This window comes from Bos indicus, chromosome 1 (assembly GCF_029378745.1).
Source record: "Bos indicus isolate NIAB-ARS_2022 breed Sahiwal x Tharparkar chromosome 1, NIAB-ARS_B.indTharparkar_mat_pri_1.0, whole genome shotgun sequence".
Taxonomy (NCBI): Eukaryota; Metazoa; Chordata; class Mammalia; order Artiodactyla; family Bovidae; genus Bos; species Bos indicus.
The window spans coordinates 68,174,935-68,196,726 of record NC_091760.1 but is presented as its reverse complement, the minus strand read 5'-3'; the positions used below and the strand labels follow the sequence as shown (position 1 = coordinate 68,196,726).

Sequence of the window (21,792 nt, the reverse complement as noted above, 5' to 3'; positions counted from 1 at the left end):
TTCCAGGGAATAAAGATCCTAACTTCTTTTAGATAACCAACCATTGACAGCCTCTTATCTGCCTGTTAGCTGTATTTCAGAGGTTTACTACACCTACAAAAACTGCATTGTAAGAATAACTAGATTTCTAGATCAGTTCATAAGAGCCTATTTAACATACATGGAGCTGAAAAGCTGTGGATCTTACCATAATAAACAATAGAAAAGTAATACGATGCTAGTAATGAGACAAAACACAGGTTATCTTCTTCCCCCAAGTGGCCTGGTAACTACTGGTGGGTTGCATTACCCTGGTACATCCCCCGCCCCCACCAAACACCTCGTCTCCAGTGTTTTCTCATCAATTTTAGACTTCATATATACTCTATTCCTCATTGTTTTTCAACCAAAAAAAGGGAGGAGGGATAGTTTCACTTAACACTCTTCCCTAGTTAATTTCATAAAATGAAAAGAATTAGGAAGGTGCTTTGTCAGCAAAGAGGCTAAGGGTAAAGAGAGGTAACTCCCTCTTTTACCAGAGATTAACGTGAATAAAAAAAAGAAAAAGAAAGAAAGTGAAGTCGCTCAGTAGTGTCCAACTCTTTGTGACTCCATGGACTGTAGCCTACCAGGCTTCTCCGTCCATGGGATTTTCCAGGCAAGAGTACTGGAGTGGGTTGCCATTTCCTTCTCCAGGGGATCTTCCTGACCCAGGGATCAAACCTGGGTCTCCCGCATTGCAGGCAGATGCTTTACCCTCTGAACCACCCTACAGACTGTACGTCAGATATACGATTTATTAGCTCTGTGTCTTTGAATAAGTTTCTTTACACCCCTAAGTCTCAGTCCCCTCATCTGTACAATAGGAGTGGTAGTACTATAACAGCTATCTGCCCAGCATCCCTTCACCTCTTTCCTTTGGGGAACTACCTCCAGCCCCACTACCTATTCCATATGGCTTTGATAAAGCTCCCCACCAACTAGATGGGTATGTACCAGGTCAGGACAACTAAGAGTACCTCCAAGCACAAAGTTAGTCCAGAAATGGGCCATGACACAACAAGGCCAATTGAGGTCCTTTTCTTGAAATATGGAGGGGGCAGGGTTGCCCAGCTGTAATGAAGTAAGCCTGAAGCTACCATACAGTGTTTTCCAATATGTGCAGAACATCTATCTGTAAAAGAAAAGACTGAAGAAATGAGAGAAGAATTCCTGGTAACATCTAAGTCCCTGGCTCCACCCAACTAGGAATCTGGCCTATCCTTCAGAATACCCTTTTTTGCTTAAGCAAGTGTGAGTTGTGTTTTTGCCCTTGACAATGGGGAAAAGTTCTATTTAATAGCCATTCACAGAGTAGCTGCAAAATTTAATGAAAAGCACAGTAAGTGCCCTACATACAAACCTTCAAGTTGCAAACTTTCAAAGATGCAAACGTGTTTGCATGTCTAATCACGTAAGTTAGTTCACACGTCTGGCACACAATGTCACGTGCATGCATCCTCTACAAGTGGGTCGGCTTTTGTGTAGTTTAGAATACAGTATTATAGTATCTTTACTTCAAGCTGAGGATGTCCAGAAGCAAGCATAAAAGCAGTGGTATATAGCTGATTGTGTCAGCTGGGTACCTAGGCTAACTTTACTGGACTTACAAACATGCTCTCAGAATGCAACTCATTCACGTGTAGGGGAGCTACTGTAACTAACGCGCCTGGCAACTGCAGGTACTTACTAACTGGTTCATTGATGAAGTTGTTACTCCTATAATCAGAAAGTACAACCAAAGTATGAAAGGAATCCCGGAAATAAAAACAAAAAGGTAGACAAGTCTAAGACAGCATTCCTGGTTGGTAGCAGCAGTTTGGGGACAAATATGAAGAAAGTGACTCCACAGGTAAGGAGAGAACCTATGAAGTTCACAGCCAATATCAGACTTCAAATGAATTTGTTATGAAAGAACTAAGGAATTTCACTTCTTGCACTAAACTCACCTCAGAGTATGACTGACTTTCCAAAGGTTTGTCTTTTCATGAGATCAGTGTCTCAATGTTTAAAGAGATTTCAAAATGTACAACTATATTTTTTAAACACCTAAAGCCAATTTCAAAGTTTCGAGATTTCATAAAATACAACTTAATTTCCATATGGTTAATAATTATTGTGTGAGTCACTGTTGTTCCCTAAGTAGTAATATGTTTATCTATTAAACACTATAATTTAAGGAAGGTATCCTTCAATTAATAAAACAGATGAATTCCTTAAAATTTTATACAGAGAATTATACTATCACTATGCAATGGGAAAAGAAATCACAAAACTGGGTTATACACTCCCCACCCCACCCTGATCAGTCAAGTTGAAGAATTAAAAGAAAATGAAGACTTAACTCCACTGCACTCTGACTGCTGCCATACTGCACAACCACCCCTTATGTAGCAGCTACTATGATATGTGCATGGCACTGTGTCACCACAAGCCAGGCTCCACAGAACGTGCACCATTAGCTGAACTGCATTATTCAGGTACTACAATCTGTTGAAATTTATCTTTTATCCAGTACATAGGGGGAGAAAATTAAAATAATTTTCTCTATTTTAAATGTTACTCACCTACTTTTTTTCTTAAAACTTTGAACTTCCTCTACCTATTCAACTAGAATCTAAGGTGAGGTACCATCTGATTTAGCACATTATTTGACACTTAGTTTGGCTTCTCAGGGGTATTCTGCAAAGAGCACTTCAATTTCTGTACAAATCTAAAAACCACAATGCTTAAAGGTGAGGAATCAAAAATAATACAAGCCAGGGCAGGTCAATTATCTCAGTGAGTTACAACCTAGTTTTAGAGAGTGGATATAGAAATTATAAAAAATGTTAATAAAAAAAATGCTGAAAAGGTCAGTCAACAAGTTCTACAGGCAATCTGTGAAGGGAGTGAGGTTACTAGAGAAATCAAACGGTAGTAATGAGGCAGGTGACTCAAAAGACACAGGCTATAGGCGGAGCTTTGAAAGAAAGAGAAGTATTTAGAAATACGGCTAAGAAAGTGCAGAGTGTTGCCAGTTTCACGTTGTGCTGCAACTACTACTATAGATCTTTGGGTTTTACCTGGCAAACTCATGGTGGTTAGAAAAAGAGGTGTCATGTGAGAATTTTAAATATGTCGGGTAACACAGCAATTTCCAATTTTATGTATTTCAGGCTAAATTTGTTGTCATACTGTATAAAAACCTCAATGAACTAGAAACCAACTAACAAGACTTCTAATCAGTGAAAGAAAATATATGAAATCCAGGCTGTTAGGAACTAGAACTAAAAATTCTCTGTTATTAAAACCTTTCTTAAAACTTGGCTATAAAAATACACAAAGAGGTTTTTCTATATGTGGTTCTGGGGGCCATGTAACATATTTATTCCTTTAGACATTTCTAAATTATATTCTTAGATCAGGCTGATTAGACCTCTGCTGATTCACCTGACTCCTAAACTCGCTAATAAATTGCTTTTTGCATCAAGCTATTTGCTTACACTAAGCAATATTATAAGAAAAATCATAAAAAGCTCATAGTATGGCTGCTGGAAGAATACTACCCAAATTCTGTCTCTCTTTATGTACATCAGGTTTCAATAACATGAGAAGCAATGTTTTTACGCAATGGAACCTGTGAATCCCATAAATGACCCATTATCCCCCTTTGTTTTGGCCTCAAAGAAGTTCAGAACAATGTTTGTAGCCTTTTTCTAAAAAAATTAATGGACTATGTAGCTTGCATCTCTAGAAGGATATGTTACTTCACTTTATTACTCTATCTTTATTTTTTCTTTCATATGATTCTTTTACCTGTACTCTTGAATTTTTTTTAATTGCCTCACATCCTTTGTGGAATAACATGGGTGCAAATAAATAATACAAAATCTAGAATTCACAACAATTAAACAGCATTGAGCACTGGAAGAATGCTAAAATTTCACCACATTCTACTCTCCTTTTAAGCCAACAAGGTAGAGGAACAAAAAACATTTGCAAACAAGCATTTGGTTTCTTTAGAGTCCAGGATATCTGCCAGAATTAATACATATTCAAACCAATCTGTCTTGGCAGTATACAACAACTGGAACTCAGGATGATAAACCCAGGGCACTAAAAGAGCCTATGAAATATTGTAAGGTTTCAGGCTTTTTCTTCAAAATATAGAAGTAGACTAAGATATCATTTTAGATATATTTTAACCACCATGACCACCACATTTTCTAGCTAAAACTCTAAGAAAGACCAAGTAAAGACAATGCTCATTATCCCAGGTAACCCAAGCAAATATGGACCTTCTTTAAGGTTCTCTTCTGGGCCTCTCTGAAACTCAGTGGGCATGTCTACCCTCACAGTTTCAGTTTCTATGTAAATAACAACAAAATCTCTCTACCACTTCAACTGAATGCCTTGTTATAACCTCAAGTAAAATGATCAAAATAGAGCTTCACTGTCTCCCTCTTCTTCCTCACCACATAAGCAACCCTTTTCAAAGATCTCATTTTGTCCTATTCCAAGTCAACTTCGTCCCTTTCTTCTCTTCCTCTCTGATATTCTATCTTATCAGGCTTAACCATTTCTTCTTCTGAAGTATCTTTCTGGTTGGCATTTTCTTTTTCATTTGCACTTTTATGTTACTAGTTCAGGCCCTAATTACAAGCTGACTTCTCTCCTCTGCTCAGACTTTCCATTTCACCCTATATTTCACTGTCTCAGCATTGTTTTTTATAAAGCCATTTTCCTCAAACTTGCAATAAGTTTCCTAAACTTATTACATCATCAAAGTGACATCCCTAGACCTGAACTTTCAGGGAAATCTAGGATATGGCCCCATACTAATTATCTCACATTTCCCATAACTATCCCTAAATCACCATTCACTACTCCAGGCCAGGTTAATGCACCTACCACACTTTGATCTTCATCCCAAGCATTCATAAGACTGTCGTCTTTCATGTCTTCTAGATCTCTGTTCAAATGTCACCCTCTCAGAGAGGCCCTTGACCACCAAAAAGTCACTATCCCTCTGCTCATTATTTATTGGGCACTACATCAATAAATAATAATGATGAGCACTATCTCCTATCACTAGGATATAAATCTTGTAAGTTCTTTGAGGGCTGCTATTGGGTATGATTTTTTTATATTTCCCATGAAAGTTTTCCTGGACATGTAAGAACACCAATAAATACCTAATGATCAGTTTACAAGACAGAATATCTGCAATCTGTAAAAATATAAAATTTACTAAAGCCAGACATAAACACAGAGAAACTACAAAAACGGTAATGACATAATAAATATTATTTAGTATAAGTTCAGAATCACATCATTTTTGACTTGAAAAGCTTTCCTAAACTAATCAAACACTAATTTCTATTTCAACAACTAAAATTTCATTAAAATGACAACCACTAAGCAAATGATTCTAAGGGAGCAAGCTGAAGTCTTACTTAATGTTATAACGTCCAGTTTTCAGTGTACATCTATCAGGAAGCTGAGCCAGTTTTCTTGAGAGCATTTTAAAATACTTTCTGCACTCCTGCATGCCTGTGCCTTGTTCATAGTCAGTAGAAGCAGAAAGTGGCAGTCCATCTCTGACACGAATGACTGAGGCAGATAAAATCATAGACATTTCCACCAGCAGAGAAGATCTGAAACAAATTAACAATTTGGGTTAGGTAAGAAATTAAGCCCAAGGCTGATAAACAGTGCAAAAATATGCAACTCACTAATAATCAAAGACATACTAATTAAAGCAATGACATATCATACTTTCTTTCACAAATTAGTTGTTAAAAAAAAACCACTTGCTTCCTTCTGGAATTTCTGTAAGTATACATGGAAATAAATATTGGAATAAACAGCATTGTGAAAACAATTTGGTGATGCTCAACAAGAGTTTAGAAAGACATGCCCTTTGACCACAATAAATATACATATATATATATATATATATATATATATATCTCCTTATCCTAAAGAAAATAATCAGATTTAGAAAACAATTTTAACAGAAAGACATTTTTCTCATAGAAAGAACTGAAAATAACCTAGACATTCAACAACAGGGGGATGGTTAAACAAATTACTGGTACACCCCATAATGGAATATAATGCAACTAAAAGTTATGTTTGTTAAGAACAGTTTAATGATATGGTAAAATGTTTATATGTTAGGTATTAAAAAAGCAGGATCAAAACTATATATGTTGTTTTCCATAAAGACAAAGAAAAGGAAGAAGGGAGGGATAAATGGCAAACAGATACTGGAAGGAAACATGACAAAATCAGAATGCTCATTTCCAAGAAACAGTATTATGGGTAACAGTTACTTTATAATTTCCTAACTCTCTGCAATATTCCACAATGGGAATATATTATTTTTATAATCAGATAAATGTTTTATAAAAATAAGTCTTAAAGCTAAAGGAATACTAATCAATGCTGTTCTCAATCTTTTTACCAGAAAGCAAATCACAATGTATGGATGTGAGAGTGATGTATGGATGTGAGAGTGGACTATAAAGAAAGCTGAGCACTGAAGAATTGATGCTTTTGAACTGTGGTGTTGGAGAAGACTCTTGAGAGTCCCTTGGACTGCAAGGAGATCCAACCAGTCCATCCTAAAGGAGATCAGTCCTGGGTGTTCATTGGAAGGACTGATGCTGAAGCTGAAACTCCAATATTTTCGCAATCTGATTCGAAGAACTGACTCATTTGAAAAGACCCTGATGCTGGGAAAGATGGAAGGCGGGAGAAGGGGACGACAGAGGATGAGATGGTTGGATGGCATCACCAACTCAATGGACATGAGTCTGAGTAAACTCCGGGAGTTGGCGATGGACAGGGAGGCCTGGTGTGCTGCAGTCCATGGGGTCACAAAGAGTCGGACACAACTGAGTGACTGAACTGACTAAATCATAATGACCTGTTTTATTATATTCTAATCATGCTTTACAAAAATAAATAAAAGACCATAGGTTTATACAAGTCTGAAAGAAATCAGGTAAACAGTCAAACTTTGATAAAATACACACATACACAGTGGTTCTCAAATTTTAGCCTGTATCAAAACCACTTGAATTTTTATTAGAAATGCAGATTTCTGGGTCCTCCCCTCAAAAAATTCTAATCCACTGACTAAGGAGTGGAGCTTGAGCATTTTCTATTTTAAGCAAATTTCCCAAGTAATTACTATGCTTATCTAAGGACCATACTTTGAAAAAAATTGAATTACAACATGTTCAGTTCAGTCGCTCAGTTGTGTCTGACTCTTTGCGACCCCATGATCTGCAGCACATAGGCCTCCCTGTCCATCACCAACTCCCAGAGTTCACTCAAACTCACGTTCATCGAGTCGGTGATGCCATTCAACCATCTCATCCTCTGTCGTCCCCTTCTCCTCCTGTCCCCAATCCCTCCCAGCATCAGACTCTTTTCCAATGAGTCAACTCTTCACATGAGGTGGCCAAAGTACGGGAGTTTCAGCTTTAGCATCATTCCTTCCAAAGAACACCCAGGGCTGATCTCCTTTAGAATGGACTGGTTGGATCTCCTTGCAGTCCAAGGGACTCTCAAGAGTCTTCTCCAACACCACAGTTCAAAAGCATCAATTCTTTGGCGCTCAGCTTTCTTCACAGTCCAACTCTCACATCCTTACATATCCACTGGAAAAACCATAGCCTTGACTAGACAGACCTTTGTTGGCAAAGTAATGTCTCTGCTTTTCAATATGCTATCTAGGTTGGTCATAACTTTCCTTCCAAGGAGTAAGCGTCTTTTAATTTCATGGCTGCAGTCACCATCTGTAGTGATTTTGGAGCCCAGAAAACTAAAGTCTGACACTGTTTCCACTGTTTCCCCATCTATTTCCCATGAAGTGATGGGACCAGATGCCATGATCTTCGTTTTCTGAATGTTGAGCTTTAAGCCAACTTTTTCACTCTCCTCTTTCACTTTCATCAAGAGGCTTTTTAGTTCCTCTTCACTTTCTGTCATAAGGGTGGTGTCATCTGCATATCTGAGGTTATTGATATTTCTCCTGGCAATTTTGTTTCCAGCTTGTGCTTCCAGCCCAGCGTTTCTCATGTGTACTCTGCATAGAAGTTAAATAAGCAGGCTGACAATATACAGCCTTGACGTACTCCTTTTCCTATTTGGAACCAGTCTGTTAGCAGTCTAAAATTAAGTGATAACTCCTTCTTGCCAGGTCATAGAGCATAATGCCACTAAATATGTCTCCTTCACTAGCAGCAGTAAAATTGAAAAATTTGGTAACAATGTCATAGGCTTTTTTCAAGATAATATATCTCAGAGACTAAATTAATCCTTACCTAATCAACTTAGTTCAATATTATCTCGCTCCAAAAATGAAAAACTGAGTTAGTAATATATCAAACAATGACAAAGAAAATCAATTGGTACCAAGTTTGGAAACCAGGGGTCCCTAATTTTTGTCGCTATGTCAAGTCGAAATCTGAGTGCCCAATCATGATGATAATTGATAACAAAACTTAACCCAAATAATAAAGTTAATACATTAAGTTTACTTCCCCCTTTACCTCTATTCATGAGGGAATGAGAGGAAAAGCTAGGTATTAATATGTCATTATCCTTTAATATTTTTCTTTTCCATTTATTTGAAAGGAAAAAAAAAAAAAAACCCAGCAGGAATTAAATTAGTCTTTACCATAATGGAATCTTCAAACAAAAGTTCCAACATGACATATCCAAATCATTTTTTGTCTTCCTATTCAACCAGCTCCTTTTTCCTCCTGAAGGCAGTAGCAAAAGAAAGCTGGGATCAAGGGATAATGTCTATACTATCAATCTCTTTTTAAAGTTGTTACATTTATTAAACCACAATTGTAACATTTAGCCTAAGTGTAAGAAATTAGGAAAATGGCTTACTTTATACCCTTACAATTTATGATTTAAACAGAAAATTTCATCTTTCCAGAAGTATACTGAAACGCAAGGACCACTCTAGGAGTTAACATGAGGGCAGGATTGTGACTTACAGTTTCCAAACATCCATATTCTTAGTACTGTTTAAAAGAAACTGCATTCTTTATGTTTGCTCTTTCTAGATTCTCAACAGAAATATTAGGAATAAGCTTTACTATACAGTGCCAGGAGAAGGCAATAGCACCCCACCCCAGTACTCTTGCCTGGAAAATCCCATGGACAGAGGAGCCTGATGGGCTGCAGTCCATGGGGTCGCTGAGAGTCGGACACGACTGAGCGACTTCACTTTCACTTTTCACTTTCATGCACTGGAGAAGGAAATGGCAACCCACTCCAGTGTTCTTGCCTGGAGAATCCCAGGGATGGGGGAGCCTGGTGGGCTGCCGTCTCTGGGGTCGCACAGAGTCGGACATGACTGAAGCGACTTAGCAGCAGCAGCATACAGTGCCAACTTTCACATAATCTTCAAAGCTACTCTTTTCTTTTTTATGACTTAAAAGACAAAAATGTATGATTCATACTTCCTAAAAGAATACCAACCTAGTTAAGTTCCATTCATTTAACAAACATTTATTATTTATGCCAGGGGCTATGTTAGACATTAGGAATAGATAGTTCCTACCATGGAAAAGCAGCAGTCCAGAATTAAAGAAATTCAGATGGAAAGAGCAAACATAACAAAAGCTATACTGCCAACTGCCTTACTAACTGGAAAACTACAGTTACATAAACTTGCCTTTCAGATATTCCTAATATACAGTTTTAGGCTTGTAACCAAAAGCACAACAGCAGTGACATTCCCTTTCTAAATTCTTGAAAGGTTTTCAGAGAACTACTTCAATAGATCTACTGATAAGATTTCTCTGAGGAGAAAAAATTAAACCTCTTCCTTAAATTCTTCAAGAGATGGCAATACCAGACAACCTGAGCTGCCTCTTGAGAAAACTATATGCAGATCAGGAAGCAACAGTTAGAACTGGACATGAAACAACAGACTGGTTCCAAATAGGAAAAGGAGTACATCAAGACCGCTTGACGTATTTGTCAATATTGTCAGCCTGCTTATTTAACTTCTATGCAGAGTACATCATGAGAAACGCTGGGCTGGAAGAAGCACAAGCTGGAATCAAAATTGCCAGGAGAAATATCAATAACCTCAGATATGCAGATGACACCACCCTTATGGCAGAAAGTGAAGAGGAACTAAAAAGCCTCTTGATGAAAGTGAAAGAGGAGAGTGAAAAAGTTGGCTTAAAGCTCAACATTCAGAAAACGAAGATCATGGCATCCGGTCCCATCACTTCATGGGAAATAGATGGGGAAACAGAGGAAACAGTGTCAGACTTTAGTTTTCTGGGCTCCAAAATCACTGCAGATGGTGACTGCAGCCATGAAATTAAAAGACGCTTACTCCTTGGAAGAAAAGTTATGACCAACCTAGATAGCATATTGAAAAGCAGAGACATTACTTTGCCAACAAAGGTCTGTCTAGTCAAGGCTATGGTTTTTCCAGTGGATATGTAAGGATGTGAGAGTTGGACTGTGAAGAAAGCTGAGCGCCAAAGAATTGATGCTTTTGAACTGTGGTGTTGGAGAAGACTCTTGAGAGTCCCTTGGACTGCAAGGAGATCCAACCAGTCCATTCTAAAGGAGATCAGCCCTGGGTGTTCTTTGGAAGGAATGATGCTAAAGCTGAAACTCCCGTACGTTGGCCACCTCATGTGAAGAGCTGACTCATTGGAAAAGAGTCTGATGCTGGGAGGGATTGAGGGCAGGAGGAAAAGGGGACAACAGAGGATGAGATGGCTGGATGGCATCACTGACTCGATGGACGTTGAGTTTGAGTGAACTCTGGGAGATGGTGATGGACAGGGAGGCCTGGAGTGCTGCGATTCATGGGGTCGCAAAGAGTCAGACACGACTGAGCAACTGAACTGAACTGAACTGAACTTCAGAGTCATTTAACCTAGCATTCAAACCAGCAAACTAACAAAAGAAATTGGGATGACTGTCAGTGAACAATACGAGGCTTGACTAATTTGTAGCGACTTTAGTCACCTTCAGTTCAGTTCAGTCACGTCCAACTCTTTGGATTAGCAATCTTTCCTTTATTACCTCAATAAATACACCCCACCTTTTTTCTTTTTACCTTGAATTCTTAATACAGTTCCTTAAACATACACACACTCCAATCTTAATCTGGACTATAGCAGTAGAAAAAGGAATCTGTTGACATTAAGGCCAAGCTTGGGTTAGGATACCCTTAAAGTCTAGCAAAGTAGTGACTGGAGAAAACATGGAAAAGCTAGTGGGAACTGAGAAAAGGGAGAGGTTAAGACACTTGCATGGGAAGATTCAAGAGCAGTATTTTAATTGGGGTTATAGATACATTTTTAGGACACTGGTCCATTCTTCCTCACCTTTAACAGGAAAAAAACAAGTATCATATGCCTTTACACCGCATCAGAAAACTGATAGGAAATCTGAGTGCTGGCTTATATATTCTTTGCCCAATAGCAACTGCTAGAGGAAAAATTTCCACAATACCAAACTCCTACAGCAGTGGTTAGCAAGCAGCCTTTTAGACCCAAGACAACAAGACACTGGCCTCTCTTCTTTAGAATGTTGTAGGGTAATGACTGTGGGTCCAAGGTTCCAGGAAGGCAATCTCTCAAAAGTAATAAACAAAACCCAACACGTAAGTACATTTTATATCTACTTTCCAGCAAGATGCTTTCAAAATGCCACTTTTAAGGAAAAAAAAAAATTTCATAATAGATTAATCACTCATACTTTTAGTCTGTTATTTCCCAAACTTCTGTCATCCAAGTACCATTTTCAGAAGTCATATTACCATATCTGCATCCCACCTGTACTATTTTTTACCTAATACAGGTCTTTCAATTGATTTACTTTTTGCCCTATGCTTAGCAATAGCATCTATGAAATCAGTTTTGAGGTGTTAGGTTTTCCTCCTAATTTAAATTAAAATATATAAAGAACTTTTGTCTCATCAAACATATGTGGGAAAATTTTTACAGAATTTCTTTTATGTTTATCTGCTTATCATTCGAATTATCTTACCTATCTTAACTTACCAAAGTTTGGGAAACACTAATTTGGTACATACTGTTTTATTAAAAGTACTAGCTGAAGATCTGTCTCTCTCCTTTTGACTCCCCCTCTTCTCCTGGTCACCTCTATCTCCTTCCTCCCTCTTCTCTTCTCTATGTAACTCTGTGAACCTCTCTGGGTGTTCCAGGCTGTGGAGAGCACATAGGGAACTGATTACTGGCTAGCTTGCTCTCTCCCCTTTTGATTTCCCCTCTTCTCCTCCTGGTCACCTCTAGCTCCCTCCTCCCTCTTCTCTTCTCCATGTAATTCTGCGAACCTCTCTGGGTGTCCCTCACTGTGGAGAATCTTTTCTCCATTAACCTAGATGTTTTACCATCAGGGTGGTATGGATGGAGAAGTCTTGAGGCTACTGTAAGAATAAGACTGAAAAACCAGAGGCAGAAGGCTTGAATGCAAAACTTGAGAACACCAGAAAACTCCTGACTCCAGGGAACATTAATCGACAAGAGCTCATCCAAAAGCCTCCATGCCTACACTGAAACCAAGCTCCACCCAAGAGCCAACAAGCTTCAGAGCAAGACATACCATGCTAATTCTACAGCAATGCAGGAACATAGCCTTGAGCATTAATATACAGGCTGCCCAAAGTCACACCAAACCCATAGACACCTCAAAACTCAATACTGGACACTTTACTGCACTCCAGAGAGAAGAAATCCGGCTCCACCCACCAGAACACCGACCCAAGCTTTCCTAATCAGGAAACCTTGACAAGCCACTCGTCCAACCCCACCCACAGGGAGGAACCACAAACTTCCAGCATACAGAAAGGCCACCCCAAACACAGCAATCTAAACAAGACGAAAAGGCAGAGAAATATTCAGCAGGTAAAGGAACATGATAAATGCCCACCAAACCAAACAAAAGAGGAGGAAATAGGGAGTCTACCTGAAAAAGAATTCAGAATAATGATAGTAAAAATGATCCAAATCGTGAAAACAAAATGGAGTTACAGATAAATAGCCTGGAGACAAGGATTCAGATGATGCAAGAAATGTTACCTAGAAGAAATAAAAAAGAGTCAATCAATAATGAATAATGCAATAACTGAGATCAAAAACACTCTGGAGAGAACCAACAGTAGAATAACTGAGGCAGAAGATAGGATAAGTGAGGTGGAAGATAGAATGGTAGAAATAAATGAAGCAGAGAGGAAAAAAGAATTTTAAAAAATGAGGACAACTTCAGAGACCTCTGGGACAATGTCAAATGCCCCAACATTTGAATTATAGGAATCCCAGAAGAAGAAGACAAAAAGAAAGGCCATGAGAAAGTAGTTGAGGAGATAATAGTTGAAAACTTCCCTAAAATGGGGAAGGAAATAGCCACCCAAGTCCAAGAAACCCAGAGAGTCCCAAACAGGATAAACCTAAGGTGAAACACCCCAAGACACATATTAATCAAATTAATGAAAATCAAACACAAAGAACAAATATTAAAAGTGGCAAGGGAAAAACAACAAATAACACACAAAGGGATTCCCATAAGGATAACAGCTGATCTTTCAATAGAAACTCTTCAGGCCAGAAGGGAATGGCAGGACATACTTAAAGTGATGAAAGAAAATAACCTACAACCCAGATTACTGTACCCAGCAAGGACCTCATTCAAATATGAAGGAAAAATCAGAAGTTTTACAGACAACCAAAAGCTGAGAGAATTCAGCACCACCAAACAAGCTCTTCAACAAATGCTAAAGGATCTTATCTAGACAGGAAACACAGAAAAAGTTTATAAACTCAAACCCCAAACAACAAAGTAAATAGCAATGGGATCATACTTATCAAGAATCACCTTAAATGTAAATGGGTTGAATCCCCCAACCAAAAGACAAAGACTGGCTGAATGGATACAAAAACAAGACCCCTATATATGCTGTATACAAGAGACCCACCTCAAAACAAGGGACACATACAGACTGAAAGTGAAGGACTGGAAAAAGATATTTCACACAAATCAAGACCAAAAGAAAGTAGGAGTAGCAATACTCAAAGTAGGAGTAGCAATACTCAGATAAAATAGACTTTGAAATAAAGGCTGTGAAAAGAGACAAAGGACACTACATAATGATCAAAGGGTCAATCCAAGAAGAAGATATAACAATTATAAATATATATGCACCCAACATAGGAGCACTGCACTATGTAAGGAAAATGCTAACAGGTATGAAAGGGGAAATTAACAACAACACAATAATAGTGGGAGACTTTAATACCCCACTCACACCTACGGATAGATCAACTAAACAGAAAATTAGCAAGGAAACACAAACTTTAAATGATATAATAGGCCAGTTAGACCTAATTGATATCTATAGGACATTTCACCCCAAATCAATGAATTTCACCTTTTTCTCAAGTGCACATGAAACCTTCTCCAGGACAGACCACATCCTGGGCCATAAATCTAGCCTTGGTAAATTAAAAAAAAAATGGAAATCATTCCAAGCATCTTTTCTGATCACAATGCAGTAAGATTAGATGTCAACTACAGGAAAAAAACTATTAAAAATACAACATATGGAGGCTAAACAACACGCTTCTGAAAAAACAACAAATCACAGAATAAACCAAAATATGCATAGAAACGATGAAAATGAAAACACAACAACCCAAAACCTATGGAACTCAGTAAAAGCAGTGCCAAGGGGAAGGTTCACAGCAATACAAGCCTACCACAAGAAATAAGAGAAAAGTCAAAAAAATAACCTAACTCTATCTGGTAGTCATATATGGATGTGAGAGCTGGACTATAAAGAAAGCTGAGCACCAAAGAACTTATGTTTTTCAACTGTGGTGTTGGAGAAGACTCTTGAGAGTCCCTTGGACTGCAAGGAGATCCAACCAGTCCATCCTAAAGGAGATCAGTCTTGGGTGTTCATTGGAAGGACTGATGTTCAAGCTGAAACTCCAATACTTTGGCCATCTGATGCGAACAGCTGACTCATTTGAAAAGGCCCTGATGCTGGGAAAGATTGAGGGCAGGAGGAGAAGGGGATGACAGAGGATGAGATGGTTGGATGGTATCACTGACTTGATGGACATGAATTTGAGTGAACTCCAGGAGTTGGTGATGGACAGGGAGGCCTGGTGTGCTGCGATTCATGGGGTCGCAAAGAGTCAGACATGACTGAGCTGAGCTGAACACCTAAAGCAACTAGAAAAGGAGGAAATCTGCCTCTTGAGAAATCTGTATGCAGGTCAGGAAGCAACAGTTAGAACTGGACATGGAACAACAGATTAGTTCCAAATAGGAAAAGGAGTACGTCAAGACTGTATATTGTCACCCTGTTTATTTAACCTATATGCAGAGCACATCCTGAGAAACGCTGGACTGGAAGAAACACAAGCTAGAATCAAGATTGCCGGGAGAAATATCAATAACCTCAGATATGCAGATGACACCACCCTTATGGCAGAAAGTGAAGAGGAACTAAAAAGCCTCTTGATGAAGGTGAAAGTGGAGAGTGAAAAAGTTGGCTTAAAGCTCAACATTCAGGAAACGAAGATCATGGCATCCGGTCCCATCACTTCATGGGAAATAGATGGGGAAACAGTGGAAACAGTGTCAGACTTTAGTTTTCTGGGCTCCAAAATCACTGCAGATGGTGACTGCAGCCATGAAATTAAAAGACACTTACTCCTTGGGAGGAAAGTTATGACCAACCTAGATAGCATATTGAAAAGCAGAGACATTACTTTGCCAACAAAGGTTCATCTAGTCAAGGCTATGGTTTTTCCTGTGGTCATGTATGGATGTGAGAGTTGGACTGTGAAGAAGGCTGAGCGCTGTAGAATTGATGCTTGTGAACTGTGGTGTTGGAGAAGACTCTTGAGAGTCCCTTGGACTGCAAGGAGATCCAACCAGTCCATTCTGAAGGAGATCAGCCCTGGGATTTCTTTGGAAGGAATGATGCTAAAGCTGAAACTCCAGTACTTTGGCCACCTCATGCGAAGAGTTGACTCATTGGAAAAGACTCTGATGCTGGGAGGGATTGGGGGCAAGAGGAGAAGGGGACGGCAGAGGATGAGATGGCTGGATGGCATCACTGACTTGATGGACGTGAGTCTGAGTGAACTCCGGGAGTTGGTGATGGACAGCGAGGCCTGGTGTGCTGCGATTCATGGGGTTGCAAAGAGTCGGACACGACTGAGCGACTGATCTGATCCGATCTGATCTGAGTTAGTAAAAGGAAAGAAATCATAAAAATTAGGGCAGAAATAAATGAAAAAGAAACAAAGGCGACCATAGCAAAAATCAACAAAGCTAAAAGCTGGTTATTTGAGAGGATAAATGAAATAGACAAACCATTAGCCAGATTCATCAAGAAAAAAAGGGAGAAGAATCAAATCAATAAAATTAGAAATGAAAATAGAGAAATCACAACAGACAACACAGAAATACAAAGGATCATAAGAGACTATTATCAGCAACTATATACTAATAAAATGGACAACTTGGAAGAAATGGAAAAATTCTTAGAAAAGTATAACTTTCCAAAACTGAACCAGGAAGAAATAGAAAATTTTAAACAGGTCCATCTCAAGCACGGAAATCAAAAGTGTAATCATAAATCTTCAAGCAAACAAAAGCCCAGGACCAGACAGCTTCACAGCTGAATTCTAACAAAAATTTAAAGAAGTGCTAACACCTACCCTACTCAAACTCTTCCAGAAAATTGCAGAGGAAGGTAAACTTCCAAACTCATTCTATGAGGCCACCATCACCCTAATACCAAAACCAGACAAAGAATGCCACAAAAAAAGGAAACTACAGGCCAATATCACTGATGAACATAGATGCAAAAATCCTTAACAAAATTCTAGCAAACAGAATTTAACAACATATTAAAAAGATCATACATCATGACCAAGTGGGGTTTATCCCAGGGATGCAAGGATTCTTTAAAATCCACAAATCAATCAATGTAATACACCACATTAACAAATTGAAAGATAAAAACCATATGATTATCTCAATAGATGCAGAGAAAGCCTTTGACAAAATTCAACATCCATTTATGATAAAAACTCTCTAGAAAGCAGGAATAGAAGGAACATAGCTCAAGATAATAAAAGCCATATATGATAAACCCACAGCAAACATTATCCTCAATGGTGAAAAATTGAAAGCATTTCCCCTAAAGTCAGGAACAAGACAAGGGTGCCCACTCTCACCACAGTTTTGGAAGTTTTAGCCACAACAATCAGAGAAGAAAAAGAAATAAAAGGAATCCAGATTGGAAAAGAAGAAGTAAAACTCTCACTGTTTGCAGATGACATGATCCTCTACATAGAAAACCCTAAAGACTCCATCAGAAAATTACTAGAGCTAATCAATGACTACAGTAAAGTTTCAGGATATAAAATTAACACAGAGAAATCCCTTGCATTCCTATACACTAACAATGAGAAAACAGAAAGAGGAATTAAGGAAACAATTCCATTCACCATTGTAACGAAAAGAATAAAATACTTAGGAATAAATCTACCTAAAGAAACAAAAGACCTATGCATAGAAAACTATAAACACTGATGAAAGAAATCAAAGGTGACACAAATAGATGGAGAAATATACCATGTTCATGGATCAGAAGAATCAATATAGTGAAAATGAGTATACTACCCAAAGGAATCTATAGATGCAATGCAATACCTATCAAGCTACCAACGGTATTTTTCACAGAGCTAGAACAAATAATTTCACAATTTGTATGGAAATACAAAAACCCTCAAATAGCCAAAGCAATCTTGAGAAAGAAGAATGGAACTGGAGGAATCAACCTCCAGCGGAAGTAGACTTCAGGCTCTACTACAAAGCCACAGTCATCAAGACAGTATGGTACTGGCACAAAGACAGAAATATAGATAAATGGAACAAAATAGAAAGCCCAGAGATAAATCCATGCACCTATGGACACCTCATCTTTGACAAAGGAGGCAAGAATATACACTGGAGAAAAGACAATCTCTTTAACAAGTAGTGCTGGGAAAACTGGTCAACCACTTGTAAAAGAATGAAACTAGAACACTTTCTAACGCCAAACACAAAAATAAACTCAAAATGGATTAAAGAGCTAAATGTAAGACCAGAAACTATAAAACTTCTAGATGAAAACATACAAGAATATACAATGGAGAAAAGACAATCTCTTTAACAAGTGGTGCTGAGCACAAGCTGGAATCCAGATTGCCAGGAGAAATATCAATAATCTCAGATATGCAGATAACACCACCCTTATGGCAGAAAGTGAAGAAGAACTAAAGACCCTCTTGAGAAGAGTGAAAAAGTTGGTTTAAAGCTCAACATTCAGAAAACTAAGACCATGGCAGCCAGTCCCATCACTTCATGGCAAATAGCTGGGGAAATAGTGGAAACAGTGGCTGACTTTATTTTGGGGGGCTCCAAAATCACTGCAGATGGTGAATGCAGCCATGAAATTAAAAGACGCTTGCTCCTTGGAAGGAAAGTTGTGACCAACCTAGACAGCATATTAAAAAGCAGAGATATTACTTTGCCAACAAAGGTCCGTCTAGTCAAGGCTATGGTTTCTCCAGTAGTCATGTATGGATGTGAGAGTTGGACTATAAAGAAAGCTGAGCACCGAAGAACTGATGCTTTTGAACTGTGGTGTTGGAGAAGACTCTTGAGAGTCCCTTGGACTGCAAGGAGATCCAACCAGTCCATCCTAAAGGAGATCAGTCCTGGGTGTTCATTGGAAGGACTGATGTTGAAGCTGAAATTCCAATACCTTGGCCACCTGATGTGAAGAGCTGACTCATTTGAAAAGAACCTGATTCTGGGAAAGATTGAGGGCAGAAGGAGAAGGGGATGACAGAGGATGAGATGGTTGGATGGCATCATCGGTTCAATGGACATGGCTTTGGGTAGACTCCGGGAGTTGGTGATGGATAGCGAGGCATGGCGTGCTGCGGTACATAGCGTTGCAGAGTCAGACACGACTGAGTGACTGAACTGAACTGAACTGAAGAGGAAGACGTGGGCAAAACACTCTCTGACATAAATCACAGCAGATCCTTTATGACCCACCTCCCAGAGTAATGGAAATAAAAGCAAAAATAGACAAATGTGACCTAATTAAACTTAAAAGCTTTTGCACAATGAAGGAAACTATTAACAAGGTGAAAAGACAGCCTTAAGAATGGGAGAAAATAATAGCAAATGAAACAACTGACAAAGAATTAATCTCAAAAATATACAAGCAGTTCCTGCAGCTCAATTCCAGAAAAATAAACGACCCAATCAAAAAATGGGCCAAAGAACTAAACAGACATTTCTCCAAAGAAGACATACAGATGGCTAACAAATACATGAAAAGATGCTCAATATCACTCATTATCAGAGAAATGCAAATCAAATCCACTATGAGGTATCATCTCATGCCAGTCAGAATGGCTGCGATCCAAAAGTCTACAAGCAATAAATGCTGGAGAGGGTGTGGAGAAAAGGGAACCCTCTTACACTGTTGGTGGGAATGCAAACTAGTACAGTCACTATGGAGAACAGTGTGGAGATTCCTTAAAAAACTGGAAATAGAACTGCCATACGACCCAGCAATCCCACTGCTGGGCATACACACCAAGGAAACCAGAATTGAAAGAGACACGTGTACCCTACTGTTCATCACAGCACTGTTTACAATAGCCAGGACATGGAAGCAATCTAGATGTCCATCGTCAGACAAATAGATAAGAAAGCTGTGGTACATATACACAATGGAATATTACTCAGCCATTAAAAAGAATACATTTGAATCCATTCTAATGAGATGGATGAAACTGGAGCCTATCATACAGAGTGAAGTAAGCCAGATAGAAAAACACCAATACAGTATACTACTGTATATATATGGAATTTAGAAAGGTGGTAACGATGACCCTATATGCGAGACAGCAAAAGAGACAAAGATGTAAAGAGCAGTCTTTTGGACTCTGTGGGAGAAGGCAAGGGTGGGATGATTTGAGAGGGTAGTGCTGAAATGTGTATATTATCATATGTGAAGCGGATCACCGGTCCAGGTTCAATGCATGAGACAGGGTGCTCAGGGCTGGTGCACTGGGATGACCCTGGGGGATGGGATGGGGAGGGAGGTGGGAAGGGGGTTCAGGATGGGGAATACATGTGCGCCTGTGGCTGATTCATGTTGATGTCTGGAAAAAAACCACTACAATATTGTAAAGTAATTAGCCTCCAATTAAAATAAATAAATTTTTTAAAAAGTACTAGCTGAGATCTGGGAACTGGGCTGTAGCTTTGGAGAAAGCTATACTAATTGTGATGCACTGAGTTGGGGGAAGATTGAGTGAAATGAGAAGGACTTCATGCAGCCATAGGTTAGCAGGAAGGCACTTGGGAGATAGAGCCTGAAAAGAGGTGGAAAGGGTACCAAAAACAACCAGAGTTTATTCTGCAACTTTACCTGTGCCCCCCACCTTATCAACAGCCTTTGGTATTTTTATTATAGGTACTTGTACTGCATAGTATGCATAGATCATACACACATAGTATGCATAGATCATACACACATCTAGGAAGAAGGCCTTCAATACATACTCAACTGCATCAGTAATTTGTGTAACACCTCACAGTTAACAAAGAGTGAGGGAGGTATAACCTCCATTTTACAGATGAGGAAACCTTCCTCAGCGTCACACTGCTAATGCATGGCAGTATTTAAACCTAAGTCTCTTGTATATCTCTACATCACTGTGCTCCTCCTATAATCAACAAGGGGCAAGAAGCCAGTGATACTGGAATTAGCTACTCATTCTGAAATAACAATTTTTTAAAACCGCTTATATACTATATACTATAGTATTATAGTTAACAGGGTGTACTATGGAACCAAATTGCCTGGATTCAAAAACTGGCTCTACCATTTAGTAATTGTGTAAACTTGGGCAAACTTTGTCTTTTTATGCTCAATATCCTCATCTATCAATTTTGACTACCAACAGCACCCATCTCATAGGACTGTTTAAAGATACTAATAGTATCTACCACATAAGAACATGTCAAGGACCTTGCAGACTGAAAGTGTAATATTAAGTGCTTGTTATTATTATTGACTGTCCTCTATTTACCACTTTATACACATTACCTCATTTAAGCCTTCCAATAACCTGTGAGGTAGTTATTATCCGTTCCATTTTATCTCTGAGGAAATTCAAGCCCAGAAAAGTAATCTATTCAATCCTGAAACAAGCAAGTGACAGAATTAAACTCAAGCATAATTCTAACCACACTCTGAAATGTTGCCTCTCAACATATTTAAGCTTCTTACTCAACTACATTGGAGAAGGAAATGGCAACCCACTCCAGTGTTCTTGCCTGGAGAATCCCGGGGACGGGGGAGCCTGATGGGTTGCAGTCTATGGGGTCGCACAGGGTTGGACACAACTGAAGCGACTTAGCAGCAGCAGCAACTCGACTACATGGACAGGAAGGTCAAAAGTACCTGTTTGTTAAGACCTCGACTCATTGGAAAAGAGCCTGATGCTGGGAAAGATTGTAGGCAGGAGGAGAAAGGGACAACAGAGGATGAGATGGTTGGATGGCATCACTGACTCAATGGACATGAGTTTGATCAAGCTCTGGGAGTTGGTGATGGACAGGGAAGCCTGGTGTGCTGCAGTCCATGGAGTCGCAAAGAGCTGGACACAA

At 38.9% G+C, this 21,792-nt stretch overlaps 1 protein-coding gene across 3 annotated transcripts in view; it reads right to left on the bottom strand.

Moving 5' to 3' along the window:
- The window catches only part of SEC22A (SEC22 homolog A, vesicle trafficking protein), an 81,774-nt gene that overhangs the window by 58,355 nt on the left and 1,627 nt on the right, over positions 1-21,792 (bottom strand). Inside the window, exons 2-4 of one of the 3 annotated variants that reach the window (XM_070788711.1) lie at positions 21,230-21,324; positions 8,696-8,780; positions 5,457-5,657 (exon numbers count right to left, since the gene is read on the bottom strand). In XM_070788711.1, coding sequence (XP_070644812.1) covers positions 5,457-5,638 — 182 coding nt within the window. In that variant the 5' untranslated portion in view covers positions 5,639-5,657; positions 8,696-8,780; positions 21,230-21,324. The remainder of the gene's footprint in view (positions 1-5,456; positions 5,658-8,695; positions 8,781-21,229; positions 21,325-21,792) is intronic. The other 2 variants (XM_019956663.2, XM_019956670.2) reach the window with 2 other exon arrangements.